At 51.1% G+C, this 17870-nt stretch overlaps 1 protein-coding gene across 2 annotated transcripts in view; it reads left to right on the forward strand.

Annotated features, from left to right (window-relative positions):
- AP2B1 (adaptor related protein complex 2 subunit beta 1) overlaps window positions 1-17870 on the forward strand; it is a 54018-nt gene that overhangs the window by 18224 nt on the left and 17924 nt on the right. The window contains exons 9-18 of one of the 2 annotated variants that reach the window (XM_077312301.1): window positions 103-198; window positions 410-525; window positions 1487-1652; window positions 2219-2317; window positions 4503-4762; window positions 7326-7518; window positions 10698-10739; window positions 11550-11696; window positions 11962-12107; window positions 16651-16780. In XM_077312301.1, the coding sequence (XP_077168416.1) occupies window positions 103-198; window positions 410-525; window positions 1487-1652; window positions 2219-2317; window positions 4503-4762; window positions 7326-7518; window positions 10698-10739; window positions 11550-11696; window positions 11962-12107; window positions 16651-16780 (1395 nt within the window). The remainder of the gene's footprint in view (window positions 1-102; window positions 199-409; window positions 526-1486; window positions 1653-2218; window positions 2318-4502; window positions 4763-7325; window positions 7519-10697; window positions 10740-11549; window positions 11697-11961; window positions 12108-16650; window positions 16781-17870) is intronic. The other variant, XM_077312302.1, reaches the window with a different exon arrangement.

A 17870-nucleotide genomic window follows, 5' to 3' on the forward strand; every position in this document is an offset into this window, starting at 1 on the left:
TCTGGGAGCGCAAGGAACGAGCTCAAGCACCAACATCTTTGAACCGTAATGAATACCTTAATTTGTTCGCGTGCGTTTGTGTGTCCCGTGCTCTCCCGGCAGGTCCTGGCGGAACTGAAAGAATACGCCACGGAGGTGGATGTGGACTTTGTCCGCAAGGCCGTGCGCGCCATCGGGCGGTGTGCCATCAAAGTGGAGGTGAGTCCTTGACTTCCGTCTGAAGGAAAAGGGACGGGTCCCACCTGGCCGGACAAACATCGGCCCTGAAGGAATTCTTGAGACAAGAGAAAGGAGGATTCGACACGCAGTCCCAGGCAAGGCTGCCTGCCAGTGTCATTAATGCCAACGCATGTGTGCATCTGCAGCGCCGGTGGGCGGATTTAACCCGTTCTCCCTCTCTTCTCCGCAGCAATCGGCCGAGCGCTGCGTGAGCACCCTGCTGGATCTCATCCAGACGAAGGTCAATTACGTTGTCCAGGAAGCCATCGTGGTCATCCGAGACATCTTCCGCAAATACCCCAACAAGTAAGCAGCTGCAACGGAGCTTTCGGCTTCAAAAGCCAGGCAGAGGCATGACTTCTGGACCTCACAACTGCCACTAGGAGGGTGGCCAGTGTCCCAGAGTCCCCCTTTGCATTCAGTAATGGGTTTAAACTTCAAGTACAACGATCTAGGCTAGATATCAGGAAAAAATGTTCACAGTCAGAGTAGTTCAGCAGTGGAATAGGCTGCCTAAGGAGGTGGTGAGCTCCCCCTCACTGGCAGTCTTCAAGCAAAGGTTGGATACACACTTTTCTTGGATGCTTTAGGATGCTTTGGGCTGATCCTGCGTTGAGCAAGGGGTTGGACTAGATGGCCTGTCTGGCCCCTTCCAACTCTATGATTCTATGGTTTAATTTTGCCACTCGCCGTGATACTGCATTACCTCTGCATGGTTGTGAACACTCGGTTTGAAAATGGAGTTGAGTGGCATTTGAAGCCAGTTATAATTAACCATGGTAGATACAATTCCAATGATCCTTTCCGATAAAGCAGGGGTGGCCAGACTGTGGCTCTCCCAACATCCAGACATCGGTGGACTACAGCACTGGCAGGGGCTCACGGGAATTGTAGTGCACAGATGTCGGGAGAGCCACAGTCTGGCCATCCCTGCAATAAAGGAAGGGAGAGTGGTGCTTGTGGGATGGGAAAGCCAGTAAAATTTCATCCCTACCTACGATTAGGAGATTGGGAACATTGCCCGGGCTGCCCCAAAGCCTGTTTCACCCATATGCAAAGTGGGAACAGTGAGGGCCAAAGGGATCTTACAGAGCACAGGCTGGGGAGTGGAAAGAGAATCTGACAGGGGGGAGAGAGAAGAACAGAGCTCTCAGTTTAAAAGGCAAGATATTTTGAGACCACAGATTGGCATGGCTTCTTCAGAACGCAAGCGGGTCTCAGAGAGAACCCTATCCAATCTGCTGACCTCTGCCTTGGTGTCTACCAGATACGAGAGCATCATTGCCACCCTGTGTGAGAACCTGGATTCTCTGGATGAGCCCGATGCCCGAGCTGCCATGATCTGGATCGTGGGCGAATACGCGGAGAGGATCGACAACGCGGACGAGCTCTTGGAAAGCTTTCTGGAGGGTTTCCACGACGAGAGCACCCAGGTACTTGTGGCGCATCCGGCCCTCTCGAGGCCTGGGCAGTGCTGGGGAATGGATGACAGCCCACTGGTTTGCACAGACAGGGGGAGCCAAAATAAACCATTGGTGATCGCGGTTCTCCCAAGAGGGGTTGGGTGTCCCACTCGGTCCCTGCTCCAAGATTCATGCCCCACACTCCACCGACCATCCCATGCCAGTAACAGGCCCGTTAATTTTGCAGGCTGGTCCAGAGGGCCCTTTTGATAGCAGAACAGTGGCCTTTTGAAAGCCCATTTTGCTACTGAGTTCAGGATCCAGCATTTGCTGGCAGAGGCTCATAGGAATTGTAGTTCATGAACATCTGGAGAACCACAGGGTGACTACCCCTGATCTAAAGGTCGATTTTTGCTTCAGAACGGCTGTTAGGTGGATTTATTGGTCAGTTATTGCTCATAACGAACAGGTTTCCTTAACAGTGGGCAAGTCTCACAAATGATGAGCTGCAATTCTCGCAGGGACATGGTCAGCCCCCAGCCGGTGGAACGCCATCAAGAACCTTTCTGACCAGCCTCTTCCTTTCCTGCTTTCAGGTTCAGCTGACCTTACTGACTGCCATAGTGAAGCTCTTCTTGAAGAAGCCGTCGGAAACACAGGAGCTGGTCCAACAGGTGCTGAGTCTCGCCACACAGGTGAGCATCACGTCATCGGCAGGGCAAAGGAACAGACAACAGCAAAGGAAAGCCACGTGGTTCTCCCGTCTTCTGTGTTCTCCTCTCAGCAGCCCCATGAAGAAGAGCTGGTTTTGTTTTTTTATACCCTGCTTTTCACTACCCAAAAGAGTCTCAAAGCAGCTTACATTTCCTCCCCTTCCTCTCCCCACAACAGACACCCTGTGAGGTAAGTGGGGCTGAGAGAGCTCTGAGAGAACTGTTGTTAGAACAGCTCTAACAGGACTGTGACTGGCCCCAAGTCATCCTGCAGGCCTCATGTGTCTCAAAGCGGCTCACATTCTCCTTCCCTTCCTCTTCCCGCAATCCTCCTGTCCGATTTCTTCATCGTCCAGCTTTCACAGCCATCATTGGCTGTTGGAAATATGATACATCGAACTAATCTACATTAGGTAGCCAGGCTTCTGTCTTGCCTTTCAATGCTCAGTTCAAGCTTATCATGGCTGAGCGGCCCAGAGCCATTTGACGCTTAATATCCATACTGCAGCCACCGCTCCGATCCATTAGCGATCCAAGAAAAACGAGTTCTTAATAAACCACATTAAAACAAGGACCTCTCATCTCCGGGCTGGTTGGTTTAATCGTTGCCCCGTCATCCGTTTTGGCTTCACGTACGCTGTGCCTTCAAGACGCCAACCCCTTGAGCAAGCTTCAAACCTCCTTGCAAAAGAGCGTTCCAATCAGCCGTGCGTGGCAAGGACAAGCCCACTCAACTGAGTCACAAAATATTTAATAGCATCCTGGGATCATCACCGGCTTATTTATGTGTCTTGGGCCTTGATTCATTCTCGAGCGTGCCATGGAACAAGGGGAAGAAGGGGAGAGGGGGGGGGAAGACGGTCGGATCAAAACAAGCCTCTTCCGAACGCAATGTGGTTCCCGGGTTCTGATTCACCGGTGCTGAAAGAGCGCCGACAAAACAAAGAGTCACTGAGCGGACGGCTCTCCAGGAATCGTGTGACCTTGGCCCAGTGCAGGATGGGTGGTGAGGCCTGGCAAGCCTCTAAGGCTGGGTTTCCTTAAACCCTGGAAGGGTTTCCTGAACAGGTGGGAGTTAATTAGTTTTTACTATATCTTTAAAATGCGTTAAATATTTATCGGGCAATATGGCCCCCTCCCAAAATGGCTGATAATGGACCTGAAGGGGGTGGGGAGGGGAAATTTCCTGAGTTGGCGGGGGCACAGCTATGCGTCCCAACCTCGTTCTGCATGATCACGCCACTTCCGGGGTTTCTAGATGCCTGAAGAATGTTTCAGGGGGTTTCTCAACGGTACAAAAGTTGAGACAGGCTGATCCAAGGACTGTTGTGCTCTGGAGTACTGAGGAAGCAGGGAACTGCAGGCCGGCGAAAATTCACGGGAACGGAAGGAGACTGGGGTAAATCATAGAATCATAGAGTTGGAAGGGGCCACACAGGCCATCTAGTCCAACCCCCTGCTCAACGCAGGATCAGCCCAGAGCATCCTAAAGCATCCAAGAAAAGTGTGTATCCACCCTTTGCTTGAAGACTGCCAGTGAGGGGGAGCTCACCACCTCCTTAGGCAGCCGATTCCACTGCTGAACTACTCTGACTGTGAAATTTTTTCCCCTGATATCTAGCCTATATCATTGTACTTGAAGTTTAAACCCATTACTGCGTGTCCTCTCCTCTGCAGCCAACAGAAACAGCATCTTGCCCTCCTCCAAGTGACAACCTTTCATATACTTAAAGAGGGCTATCATGTCCCCTCTCAACCTCCTTTTCTCCAGGCTGAACATTCCTGGAGAAAAGGAGGTTGAGAGGGGACATGATAGCCCTTGCACCATCCCTATTCCTTCCCATGACCCCCTGCCTTGTTTTTCTTGCTCTCCCGTTGTCCGATCTCTGCTGCAGCAGGATCAGGGCAGCCTCAAGAGCCAGTATGCAATACTGGTTGAAGAACAGCGGATTCTAATCTGGAGAAACGGATTTTGTTCCCTACTCTTCTTCCACAGGCAGCCAGCTGGGGGTCCTGGGGCTAGTCCCAGTTCTCTTAGGGCTGTTTGCGGGCTCAGTAGGGTAGAGACCCTTCCCTTCCTTCCTTGTAAAACTAGGTACATCGGGGGATGCGGAATAAATCGTAACGTCGCAAACCACCTGGACATTTCTGTGTTTTGCTGTTTTAGGATTCTGACAATCCAGACCTGCGGGATCGTGGCTACATCTACTGGCGCCTCCTGTCCACGGACCCCGTGACCGCCAAGGAAGTGGTCTTGTCGGAGAAGCCCTTGATCTCTGAGGAAACCGACCTGATAGAGCCTACCCTGCTGGACGAGCTGATCTGCCACATCGGCTCCTTGGCGTCCGTGTACCACAAACCCCCCAACGCCTTTGTGGAGGGCAGTCACGGGATCCACCGCAAGCATTTGCCCATCCACCACGGGAGGTAAGGGGGCAGGGATCGCCTCGCCACATCTGACCGAGATCCATCTAGGTTTGTTTGCTTAGAAACTTTTGAATCCCGCTCTCCGGAGAACGTGCTTGAGGTGTCTTACCTAATAAAAGAGGCAATGTGGTGTAGGGGTTAAGAATGGCAGCCTCTAATACAGATAGCCAGATTTGTTTCCCTATTTCTCTACAAGTAGCCAGCTGGGAGACCTTGGGCTAGTCACAGCTGTTCTCGCAGAGTAGTTCTCTCAGAGCTCTCTCAGCCCCACCTACCTCACCAGGTGTCTGTTACGGGGAGAGGAGGGAATAAGTATTTGTAAGCCACTTTGAGACTCCTAGGGGAAGTGAAAAACGTGATATAAAAACCAACTCTTCTTTGTTTTCTTTTAAAACACTAAAATAAAATGTAGCTTAAGAGTAGCGTCCAAATTTATCTCACAGGCACTAAAATACCTTGCAAATTTTGAGACTATTTTGACTGATTGAGTCCCTGAGGACTTTGGTTTAACGCTTACAGCAGGCAGGCTGATACTTCAGCTAACCTTTATAAAATGTACTCATTCTGTCCTTTTATTATGTGAACCTTTTGATTTTTGTGTTTTATCTGCACATGGCATGCGACTGAATATTTGCTCTGGCCCCAGCCTGCATCCCTCCAGCTAGCCGTCATGCTTTATGACCTATGTGATGTGATTTGAGAATAAACTTGTTTCAAAAATTCACCAGCTATCACACACGCAGCCGGAGCTTAAAAGCAGAGGTTTTTCTCATCAGAGGGACTTGAAGCAGAGGGTGAAAACAATTTTAAAAGGCCAGCTGCTAAATTAAAATCCTGGATAAAAAAATAATTTTTTTTGTCCGGGGCCTAAAGGAGAGCAAGGCTAGGAGCAGGGTGACCCTCCAGGGGAAGAGCTATCGGAGCGGTGCCACCCTGGAAAAGACCCTGTCTCTGCTTGTTGCCTGGTTAAATGCTCTGTATCTGGTTAGAGCTCACAGCCTTGACTCTCCATTATACAGGAGCATTTGCCTCATTATATTCAAACATTAACAAGGACGGACTCATTGCCACTGACGAAAGCCAGACTGAAAACGAAAAACAAATGAATCTAGAGACCGTTTTGGCAGAGTCAAAGTCTAAAGTAATGAGATAAGAGACTTTTTATCCTCTTATACTTGATTAAGCCACTGGACAGATTCTGTCTCTCCTCCTGTATCTGGTTATGGCTGGCCAGATGACTGCGTTGTTTTCCCGCTCCAAGCCGCCCCCCGCTATGCAACCCCTCGTTTCCAAAATGCATCTTTGCCCTCGCAAACGCGTGTCTGCCACCATGGAGGAAGAAAAGCCATCTGGCAGGGCAGAAAAATAAACTGGTAATAGAAGGTCAGACATCCTTCTTTCTCCCCCGTTCTTTCCTGGGGCTCCTTTATGTTAAAAGAAAAAAGAAAAGCCATCCGTTTCATTACGTTTTCATGCAACGTGTCATTAGCTTCTCCGTAATCATACGGTGCACCCTGGGGCTTCGTGGCAGAAGCGAGACTCAACTCGCGGACCTCCTGGTCTGCAGAGCCCTCCTTTAGATGTGCCACTGAATAAAACCAGAGGGATGTTGGGCAACGCTTGTAGGTCTCTGGATTCTCCGATAACATAGAGAGGGAGGGGCTGTGGCTGAATAGTAAGGCCTCCGTTGAGCACTCAAAAGACGGCCCCATCTCCAGTTAAAAGGGCCAGGCAGTAGATGATGGGAAAGACCTCAGGCTGAAACTGTGGAGAGCCACTGTGAATCTGGGCGGACAGAACTGACTTTGATGGAGCACAGGTCTGCTTAATTTGAGGGCAGCTTCATGTGTGTTGAGACCTCTCCCTTTTCTTCAGCCGCAGATGCTTCTCTGGCTGCCAAACCTAAAAAACAGAAGGCAATATCTCAGCGATTCTCACCTTTTTCACGATGAGGACCTGTTAGTGATGTCCACAATTTTTTTTGTAATGCAGCCAGTGTGGTATAGTGCTTAAGAGCAGCGGCTGCTAAACCTGGAGAGCCAGGTTTGATGCCCCACTCCTTGGTTAGTAGGTAGCTAGGAGATCATTGCAGGAGTCCGGAGAGCCAGGCTGGTGTCATAGTTAAGAGCAGCCGCTGGGTTTGATTCCTCAGTCCTCAGCATGGAGCCAGCTGGATGACCTTGGGCCAGTTTCAGTCTTCTTTGAGCTGTTCCCGCAGAGCATTCCTCGCAGAGCTCTCTCGGCCTCACTCGCCTCTCAAGGTGTCTGTCGTGGGGAGAAGAAGAGAAGGCAATTGTATGCCGCTTTGGGACTCCTTTGGGGAGTGAAAAGCGGGGTATAACAAAAACCCAGCTCTTCTTCTTGTGAGTTCCCAGCTGAAGGAAGGACTTGAACTCGGGTCTTCTGCGCTTCAGCTCACGGGCCTTGCAACTAGTTAAGCTCGCTTTCCCGAACACCAGGGCATTGCAGCAGCCAGAGAGGGACCTCCCTCCCCTTTCAGATGTGTCTTTTCTCTTTTGACAACGGCACCAGCTGACCTTTCCCTCCACCTCTCCCACTGCAGCACCGATGCAGGAGACAGTCCGGTGGGAACCACGACCACCACGAACCTGGAGCAGCCCCAGGTGATTCCATCCCAGGGGGATCTCCTGGGCGACCTGCTGAACCTCGACCTCGGCCCACCGGTGAACGTGCCCCAAGTGTCGTCCATGCAGATGGGGGCCGTGGACCTTCTCGGAGGAGGGCTCGATAGTCTGGTGAGCAACGCTTGTGCTCCTGGGCGAGGAGATGACTTTTTCGCGCCATCTCTGTCAATTGAGGGGGCTCCTCGGGTGGGAGGGGGGGTAGCCTCCCTAAAGCACATATCTCTGCTCCCTTAGCAGAAAGGCAGTCTGGTGGATGGCACTCAGAGGAGCCTCCTTGCCTGACTTGTAGATCAGAGGTCAACCCTCCCGATGTAGTTTTGGATAACCGGAAGCGTGGGGTACAGTGGAAATTCCTTAAGGGCAGAATTAGCCAGTATGGGAAACACCTCCCTGCCACAGAAAGTAGCATCCCTGTATCTCTTTTTCCGTCAGCAGAAGAGACCCAGTCCCACTTTTCTGCGCGTTCCCTTTCTGGTGAAGCAGAGGAGATGATGCTGTGCTACGTTTGCTGCTCTTTCAAGTAGTTGCAGGGTGTGGGCATTTCCTATCCTGTTATAACAGGGCAGAGTTTCAGCACTTTGGATAGCTCCTTCCTCTCCTTGACTAGCAGAGGGGCCAACTCAAGAGAGTTACATGGTGGAATAAGATGCAGGCATGTGCACATGTATTCTAGCAGCGCAATTTGTGATACGCTGCAGTGTTCTTTGGGTGCAAAGCTTGGGGAGGGGGGGTGGGTTCCATGATGGTCAAAGGCCTGCTCCCTTTTCCACTCACAGGGAAAGCCGACTGGATCCCACATGCACTACAGTAATTCTTTGAAGAGGTTTCGTGGACTTTTGCAGCATTGAGTCAAAGGCGCTCAATTCATAGAATCATAGAGTTGGAAGGGTCCATAGAGGCCATCTAGTCTAACCCTCTGCTCAATGCAGGATCAGCCCAAAGCATCCTAAAGCATCCAAGAAAAGTGTGTATCCAACCTTTGCTTGAAGACTGCCAATGAGGCATTATGCTCTGCTCTTTTGATAGACAACTTAACACCAGTCTTACCAGGTTTATTTCGTGAAAGCGAAAGGATCTTAATGGGGGAGGGGGGGTTCTTTGAACGTTCCATTTATTTATTTGTCGAACAAAAGCATCCTTCAAGCACCACTGGCCTGTTGGCTTCAAATCTCGAGGCATGTTTGGGTTTAGCAGGGTGTCCGAGCCAAGCCTTTGTTTTTTCCCTCTCTGAGCATTTAGATTGTAAGCTCCTTGGGGCAGAAGCCCACCTTTATCACTCCCGTTGCTCTACAAAGCACCACGTACCAGCACGGGGCTGCATAAACTGGCAAGAGAACATGATTTTAAAAAACCCAGAACACTTCTGATGGTTTTGAGCTTGCTCCTGCAGCCACAGCTCATGAGATTCTCGGGGTCCAGGAATCAGAATCTTTGGGTGTCTTTCCTTTTTCCCCCCCACCCCCCTCTGTCTTACCAAGGACCTTAAACTCTGGGGCAGTTTTTGGACTGCGTTGAGTACAACGCAGAGAGGGAGAAAGATAATTCTAGTGTCAGAGAGGAGATATTTCGATAGTTTGTTTCCCGTTTCGCTTCCCAGCCTGTGGCTTTTTTTTTGCGATAAGCTTGACAAAAGAGCCAGCAAAAGCCGATAAAAACATCTGGCTTCATTATGTAGAATTATTCACAAACCATTTCCGCCTTGCTTTATGTAAGCTTGTTTCCTAATGGGGGGTGGGGGGGGGGAATGCTTCCCTCTCCTTCTGATTTTCCCTGGGAATAATCCAGAGAGAGAGAGAGAGCGCCCCTCCTGGGTAGGTGGGTGAGACTCCTTGTCTCTCTCAGGGCTGAAATCTAGCCTGCTTGGGTTTTGCACCCAGTCTCCCTTTCCTCCCCCCCCCCCCAGGGGCCTCCTTTTGTTCAAGGCAACCGGGACTTGCTCTCTTCGACAATTTGCGGCTATCGATTGAAGAGAAGCAATCATGACTAGCAGCTACTTCTGCAAGAAAAAGTCACAATAAGCATGGGATCTTCCCCCCTTACACACACACACACACACACACTTTAGTGCAGCATTCAGCAAAAATTAGGTGAGGAAAAGATCACAAAAACAGAGGATCGCAGCTGTCCATCCCCTAGATCAGGGCAGGCACAACTGTTTGTCCCCAAATTGGAAGGAACATGAAGGTTTGGGTTATTTTAACGTTGATCGTTCAAGTCAGTCGATGGCTATTCTACAGGGTAGGCCTCCTCTGCAGTTAACCCTCTAACTAGGCTTGTTCACTTTAAGAAGAGACCATAGAGGAAGACGAGAAACTTGGCAGCGGCAGAAAACCACCTCTTTTCATCTCCTGCCTGGAAAGTCCCAAGCCCTGGGTGTGATCTTCGATGTCCCTTTATCTGTGGAGGTCACTAAAGTAGCACAGCTGATGTTTTAACCACCTATGCCAAGCAAAGCCGCAAATTCCCTACTTGTCCTCGGAACACCTGGCCACAGTGATCCATGCAACGGTCACCTCCTGGTTAGATTACTGCACCATGCTCTACGCGGGCCTGCCCTTGTCCCTGATCTGGAAACTGCAATGGGTCCAATTTCTGTTTTTACGTTAATCAATAACAGGAAAAGGTTACTTTCACGGAAACCGGTTGAATGGTCAGTGTCTGGCCGAAGCCTTCCGGGACGATTCCCTCTCCAGGTCAGGCCAGATAGCTTTGGGTTTGCGTCTAAGCACACTGCTGAAGCCGAAACCAAGAGGGCTGCTCTATCCGAGCCTGCAAGGGTCGGTTTGAGCATCCAGCCCTGGGGGGACTGAACACCCTGCTGCTGAACCAAATGTCCACAGCCGGTTGCGAAATTGCATTTGGAATGTCATCTCAGATCGACTGGGGTGTTTAAAATGGTGCTCTTAGCAAAGCCAGGATTCCCGATCCAATAGGGTTCTTCCAGGCGGACGTCCTGCCAACCGGCCCGGTCCTGCAGCGGTGACGGGTCTGCTTTAGTCAAACCCGCCAAATCCAGCTTTCTTCCCTGTAGGCTTTTGGGGTTTCAGGTTTACTGCTGGTTCTCTCCTCTGCGGTGTTTTGCGTTCCCTCCATGCGCTGTGCACCTGCTCCACTCCTGGTGAATGAAGAGGTTCTCTTCGTGTGCCTGTGTTTGCAGCGTCTCTTGTGAACCGCACACCCTTTATTTTCCGAGGCCTGGAATGAACTTTTCTCCCCCTCTTTCTCTCCCTCTCCCCCCTCCCTTTCTCTTCCCTCTTTCTCTCTCTCTCTCTCCTTTTTCTCTCTTGCAGCTTGGCAGTGACCTTGGCGGGGGAATTGGAGGAAGCCCTGCAGTAAGTGGCCGCCATTCATTTTTTCAGTTCGTGTACAATAAAAAGAAGTGCTTTACACTCCCTTTCGCTCTCCTGCTTCCCTCCCTCCCCCAGGACCTGAAACCGAGTTTAGCAAAGTGAAGTAGATGGCTAGAATCCTATGGTTCGTAAAATCACCGTTGTTTTGGGGTATCCCTAGGTTAGGGTTCCCAGCATTGCCTTGGCAAATCCTGCGAGGTTGGGCTGAGAGCGCTTGACAGAACTGGAGAGGAGACAAAGCCTGGGCTTGGGGAATGAGAGGGGACAGGAGGCCAGAAGAGAAGGCAGGCCCCCAACCTCCTCGGCGGTCCCCTCTCCAGGTCCTTTCACTCCCTTGGCTCCTGGCCTCTGGCCTCTCCGTTGCCTGTTGTTCCCAGGGACCTGCCGTTTCCCTTTAACGTACAGCTGTCTTTTGGCCCGTGCTCCAGAGCTCGCAAGCGGAGAGGAGCTCTTTGTGGAGAAGCTGATGGGTTCATCTTGGGGCCAGACCCCCTCCCCTCCCGCCATGTTCCCCTCCAGAGATCTCCCTTGCCCCAGAAGACGGGAGGAGCCGTGAATGGCGGTTTCAAGGATAATCACGGGGCAAAGGTGACGGCGGAAGATTGCAGGGATTGAGTCCCGGAGTGCATTGGAACGCACATGCATTATTTAGAGTGCCTGATAATTCAGCGAGCCGCCCGTACGGAGCTTTAAAATATGCAGGCTACTGCGCGGGTTCATGCTTTATTTAATCAGGCATCTGCCGCGTGCAAAATGTTAAGCGCCTGTCTTTTCCTCCCTCGCCGCTTCCAGGTGGGACAAACCTTCATCCCCTCGTCTGTGCCTGCGACCTTCGCCCCGTCGCCGACCCCGGCGGTGGTCAGCAGCGGTCTCAACGACCTCTTCGAGCTCTCCTCCGGCATCGGCATGGCGCCCGGCGGATACGTGTCCCCCAAATCGGTACGCAAGTCCAAAGCAGTCCCCGAGCTGGTTCTCCCTGCCTCTGTGTTCCATCACAGCTTCTCTTCTGCTCACTCTCCCTGTCTGCTTCCTCTAAATCAGACACCCGCGACTTTGCGATGGCTTTTCCGCAGGGCAGAAGTTTACCCCGGGCCGCCCGCATCTTTTCTGTCCCAGTCAGAATAGATCTCCGCAGGGTGGACAGCAGTTTCCCAAGCCGAGCTCTGCTCCTGCCTGACCCCTGTTTTCCCCGATGCCTCGCCAGGTCTGGCTGCCCGCCGTGAAGGCCAAAGGGCTGGAGATCTCGGGGACGTTCAGCCACCGGCAAGGACACATCTACATGGACATGAGCTTCAGCAACAAGGCTCTGCAGCACATGACGGACTTCGCCATTCAGTTCAATAAGAACAGGTAAGGGCAGGGGGAGCGGCCGTGGCTCGGCTGCAGAGCATCTGCTTGGCAGGCAGAAGGTCCCCGGTTCGATCCCCGGTCAAGGGGCCAAGCAACAGGTGAAATGAAAGTCCCTTACCTGAGATGCTGGAGAGAGGCACGGCCTGTCTGAGTAGAAAGCCCTGATTGTGAAGGACCAGTGGTCTGGTCAGAAGCACCTTGGCAAAAATAATTTCGTTTTTGCTTTTTACACTTTAGTTTTATTAAGCGATGGGAAAGAACTGGTGCTGTGTCCCTGATCACACCTCATAAACCTTTAAAAACACACACACACAAAGCCAGCGTTTGAGGAAGAGTCGGATTCTTTATGCCCCATTTTTTTTACTACCCGTAGGAGTCTTAAAGCAGCTCACAATCACCTACACTTCCTCTCCCCACTACATGCACCCTGTGAGGTAGGTGAGGCTGAGAGAGCTCTGAGAGAGCTGTGACTGGCCCAAGGTCACCCAGCAGGCCTTGTGAGTCTCAAAGCGGCTTACAATTGCCTCCCCTTCCACTGCCCACAACAGGCACCCCATGAGGTAGGTGGGTGGAGTTCCTCCAAGAGACACCAGGGGTCATCTCTTGCCTGATTGCCACTCCTGGCTAGATCACACACAGGCCCGTATTGCCTGGCGGCCAGGCTAGGGATGTTCAGAGTGGGACGATGGCCTACGCACCACGGACATGAATCTTCCTCCCCCAGGGGAGTGTGTCTAATCCTTGCACTTTCTCGTTATCTGTGCCGCTTGAGCGCTCTGGTGCCACTTCCCAGTACACGCTCCAGATTTCTTGGCAGCCCCATGGAAATTCCTTGGCCGGCGAGTCAGGGACTAGTGGAATGGTGTCGAGAGGGTCAGCCTGGGGGGATCTCGGCTGTGATTCTCACGGGGGATCTTGGTCTGGTCAGTCCTCCCGGCCCGATACTTCACGGACCCGTCGGGAGGGCCGAACGAGAAAGGCACTGTGCATGCCTGGCCACAGTCTCCTCTAGCAGAAGGCCTGGATCAACACCTAATAACGGGGGAAGCCCTCCCTTGTTTGGTGTCATCATATACGCTCGGGAAGGTCCTCGTTGAAGCGGGCAGAAGGTGCATTTTTAAGAGATGTGCTGGAATCTACAGAGCCAGGTAACGATTCGCTGGTTTTGTTTAATGCCGCACACTGCCAGGTACTATAAAATAATATCAGCCAATGCAGGCTAAAAACATATTAGTGCAGGAGCTAGACGTTCTTGATAAAAGATATGAAAGCATTTGAAAACAAGAACTGGAATTTCTATTTCTATATTCAAATGGAGCCACAGAGCAAGGTCTAAGAAATAGCAACAAGAGCGTGTTGCATGGACATAAGCAGAGCTTATTAGAGACAGCAAGGTACGGTGGGGAGGGTCAAGCTAGGATTGGGGAGATCCAGGTTCGAATCCCCACTCCACCGTGGAAGCTGGCTGGCTGACCTGAAACACACATTCCGCCTTACCCCTCATAAGGTCCTGCAGATTATTTATTTCTTGACTTGATTCTCATCTTCCTCCCCAGCGGAGACCCAGGGCAGGTGATGTTGTTCCACTCTCCTCCATTTTATCCTCACAACAACCCTGTGAGGTGGGTTAGGCTGAGAGAGTGTGACTGGCCCGAGCTTCCACGGCATGAGTGGGGATTCGAACCTGGGTCTTCACAATCCCAGTTGATCACTCTTTACGCCACACTGGCCCTCACACTGGATAAAGCGGGCAAGTGGAGGATGTTCCCCCCCCCAGGGGAGATAAAGGGGGTAAAAATAGATAAAATTAGATACCCTTCCTTCGCAGAAAATGGGGCTTTCCCTTCCTCCACGTTTTTCCGGGGTTTTCCCTGTTTCTCTGAGTGCAAATGAATGCTGGCTCCTGAGCCCTCCCCAGTCCGTTCTGCAGAATTTTGGGTTTGTTTATTGGAAAAGCACAAGGAATCTGCAACCTTGCAAGTCATCAGCGCTTAACTTCAGGGCAGGGAAGCACTGAGCCAGATCTGAGTGTGATCTGGAAGGTAGAGCGAGAACTCTCTGTGTGCGCACGTGCGCATGTCTGGTTCTCTCTCTGTGCTGGGGAACGACAGCTGTCGGGAGCCACCTGGGAGAAGACGCCGAGGTTGGGATGCAGAACAGCCCTCCAGAAAGTCTGCTGTACCGATCCGGCTATTTCCCTCCGGACAGAGGAGAGGGGGCCGGAAAACAGGCGATCGGCAAGATGCGGGCGACAGATCAAACCGTTAGCCGATAAAGCGTGGCAGTGTGGTCCTTTCCACTCGCGTGGAAATCCTAAGGCCCACTTCCCTAAAAAAGCTCTTTAGTCCTGATTAAGTGGGCCATTTCATGTGCCCAGGGACTCAGGGCAGGCGACCGTGCATTAATGTTTTCACCTGATCCCTGACATTTGAACTGAACCTTGGTTTCTTAACATCTAGAATTTACTCAGATTTTGGCAAACCTCCAGGGGGATAGAGGCAAGTTTTCAGAGGCTTGGGGAGCTTGGGGAAGGGATGGTTTCCTTGTTTTTCTCAGTAGACAATCAAGTAAACCTCCAGGGAAGGAGGGAGGCTGCTGAGGCATGCTGAAGTCAGGAGGATTGTATGAATATAAGACGAGCCCTGCTGGGTCAGGCCAGTGGTCCATCTTGTCCAGCAACCTGTCTCACATAGCGGTCAACCAGTTCCCCAGAGGGTCAACCAACAGGGTATAGAAGCCAAGACTTTCCCCTGAGAAGAGCATCAGAAGAGCCCAGTTGGATCAGGCCAGTGGTTCATCTTGTCCAGCATCCTGTCTCTCACAGCGGCTAACCAACTCCCCAGAGGGCCATCAAACAGGGCGCTGAGGCCGAGACATTCCCCTGACATTGCCCTCCTGCCTCTCGGATTCAGAGGCTCACTCGGATCAGCCTGGCTGAATTGAAAAGTGAAAATTAACGTGGGGGTGGCGGGAAGAGACGGCTGCTGAAATGACTGGCAGCCTTTTCAGAGGGGAGCGTCGCGGCTTGCTCTTGGACGTACCGCAAGGCTGCCTCTGCCTGGAGACTCTTTCAGGCAGGGCCGTTGGCATTAACAATTAAGCAAGAAGAGCGTGCAGAGCGTTTAGGCCGGCATGCTAGACTGCGTACGGATGAAGCCCTCGGTTGGAGGAGCACACGGCTCTCGGCTCTCCAGTTAAGCCAGCTCTCTGCAGAGCCTCTGCCGCACGGCAGCTTTCGGAACTCCCTCACTGAGGCTAATAAAACCTGCTCGGTTTTGTGGCACAGATGGGTATTTTCATAGGTGGCCAGGCCTCAGTTCTGGCTGCCGGGTTGGTGCGTCTGGCAGGGAGCTGCGAAGGAATGCCTCAGTTGTTTGTCATTTCCGCCTCCTGGATACGAATGCCCAATTTTCTGTAATCATGCAGGCATAATAGCCCCTGTCCAGTTGCCCGATCCCATAGATTTTGGTCACCAGGGAGCCATTCAGCATCAGTTCAGGAGCAGCGAAAGGGAATAAGTTGGAGATACGGACTGCAAAATCGGCTATGGGAATCCCTGCCCCAAAGTGATGTGGCTGTTGGTTAAGACAGCATTCTGGGGAGAAGGGAGGGCAAGAATCAGGCACATTCGTGGCTCCCCCTAGGCCAGGGGTAGTCAAACTGCGGCCCTCCAGATGTCCATGGACTACAATTCCCAGGAGCCCCTGCCAGCGAATGCTGGCAGGGGCTCCTGGGAATTGTAGTCCATGGACATCTGGAGGGCCGCAGTTTGACTACCCCTGCCCTAGGCAGTCCAGCGACTCTCCTGTCTTACGGAACCACCCAGAATTGTGTTCCCGGGTTGGTTAGCAGGGAATCTCTGAGCACAGGGCGATGTACCTGGGAGTACGGAGGGAATCGCCACCTTCAGCAGAAATGCCCGATGGCAGCATCTGGGACGAGCCAGCGTTAAGGACCGGACAACTGCGAATTTCGGTTAAACGTTTTAAGGACTAGTAGAATGTCAACGTTTTGGTAGCGTTAATTCCTAGTATGAATTATATTTTTGCATTGTCTACTTAACTGTGTTGCACACCGCCCTGACCCGTTTGGGAGGGTGATATGTAAATTCAATTAATGATAATAATAATGATGATGATGATGATGATGATAATAATAATAATAATAATAATAATAATAATAATAATAATAATAATAATAATGGCACCTTGAAGGCTTTCGACTTGCAGGCTGAAAACCCCGCATCCCTTGCAGCCGGCTTAAACCAACAAAGAAGAAAAAAGTGACCTATCTCAAAGGGGTAACCTGTCAATAAATAGATTTTCAAACAAACAGTGTCCTTAAACCATCCAGATGGTCATATCACCCGATAAATGTTTAGGAAATTTAAAAAATATTTTTAAAATTAACTCCCACCCAATTGGAGAAACCCTTCCAGGGCCGTCAAGAAACTCCGTGGTTTCGGGAAACCCTGGTTGAGAAAGGCTGGCAATAATCAAACCACCGGATCACCCACCAGATCTCTTTTTCTTTCCTTACCCAGTTTTGGAGTCATTCCCAGCACTCCCCTGGCCTTCCACACTCCTCTGATGCCAAACCAGAGCATCGACGTCTCCCTCCCCCTCAACACATTGGGACCAGTCATGAAGATGGAGCCCCTGAACAACCTCCAGGTACGAACTGGGTGACTGAAGGGTAGGAGGGAAGAGACTTAGATTTGGGGGAACTGGGTCGGAAGGCCAAATTCCTGGCTTTGCCAGTGGTTCATTTGGCATTCAGAAAGAACTGTTACTAAGTCTCTGAACCTTGGGGAGGGGTGTGTGTGTGTTTCCTTCTCTACCAGCTTTCTTCATCTCGTGGGATAGCTGTGTTGAAGAAAGAGAAGAGTTGGTTTTATATCCCGCTTTTTACTGCCCGAAGGAGTCTCAAAGTGTCAGCAGACACTCTTAACCACCATACCAAGCTGTCTATTTAGATATTGAAAAGATTTCAAAGCTATCTTTTCAGTAAAGGGAAAAAGAAATTATCAAGGGCATTAGAAAATAATTGAAATAATTGAAACGAACCAGCCAGTTAAATAATTTTATAAAATCAAACGTTTAATGCCTGAAGCTTAGCAGGAAAAAAAAAAAAACATTTGCCCTTAAACGGCATGCCAAAGGGCCAGTTTTTCCAGCTGAATGTTTCCATTGAGAGCAGACTCCAACGACCTTCCCAAAGGAGGGTGTTTCGGGGCCATTGTCGAAAAGGCCCCGCTTTGCATTCAAAATGTTACGCAGCCAATCTGTGCTCCTGTGCAAAACAGTGGGATAGAAAAATCCCAAGCGCTGGCAGAGTGAGATGAAAACTGGCAGGGGACAGCTGGCTGCTGAAAATTTGATGAAGGTGCTGGGATAAACACACACACACACACAAATACCAGCCTTCTCATGAAGTGCAGGGTTAGCATTTCCTAAATTAAGCTCTCCAGATGTCTGTGGACTACATTTCCCATGAGCACCTACCGGCATGTGCTAGCAGGGGCTCATGGGCCTTGTAGTCCACGAGCAACTGGACAGCCACAATTTGGCCGTCTCTGATCTAGAGAGTCTTCTCTGTGAGCAACTTCAGCATCGGTGTGAGAGCCAGTTTGGTGTAGTGGTTAGGAGTGCGGACTTCTAATCTGGAGAGCCGGGTTTGAGTCCTGCTCCGCCACATGCAGCCAGCCGGGTGACCTCCTCCACATGCATCTTGTGACCACGAAGGCTTCTTTGCTAACCCCGC

This window comes from Paroedura picta, chromosome 15, assembly GCF_049243985.1.
Source record: "Paroedura picta isolate Pp20150507F chromosome 15, Ppicta_v3.0, whole genome shotgun sequence".
In the NCBI taxonomy this organism is placed as follows: domain Eukaryota; kingdom Metazoa; phylum Chordata; class Lepidosauria; order Squamata; family Gekkonidae; genus Paroedura; species Paroedura picta.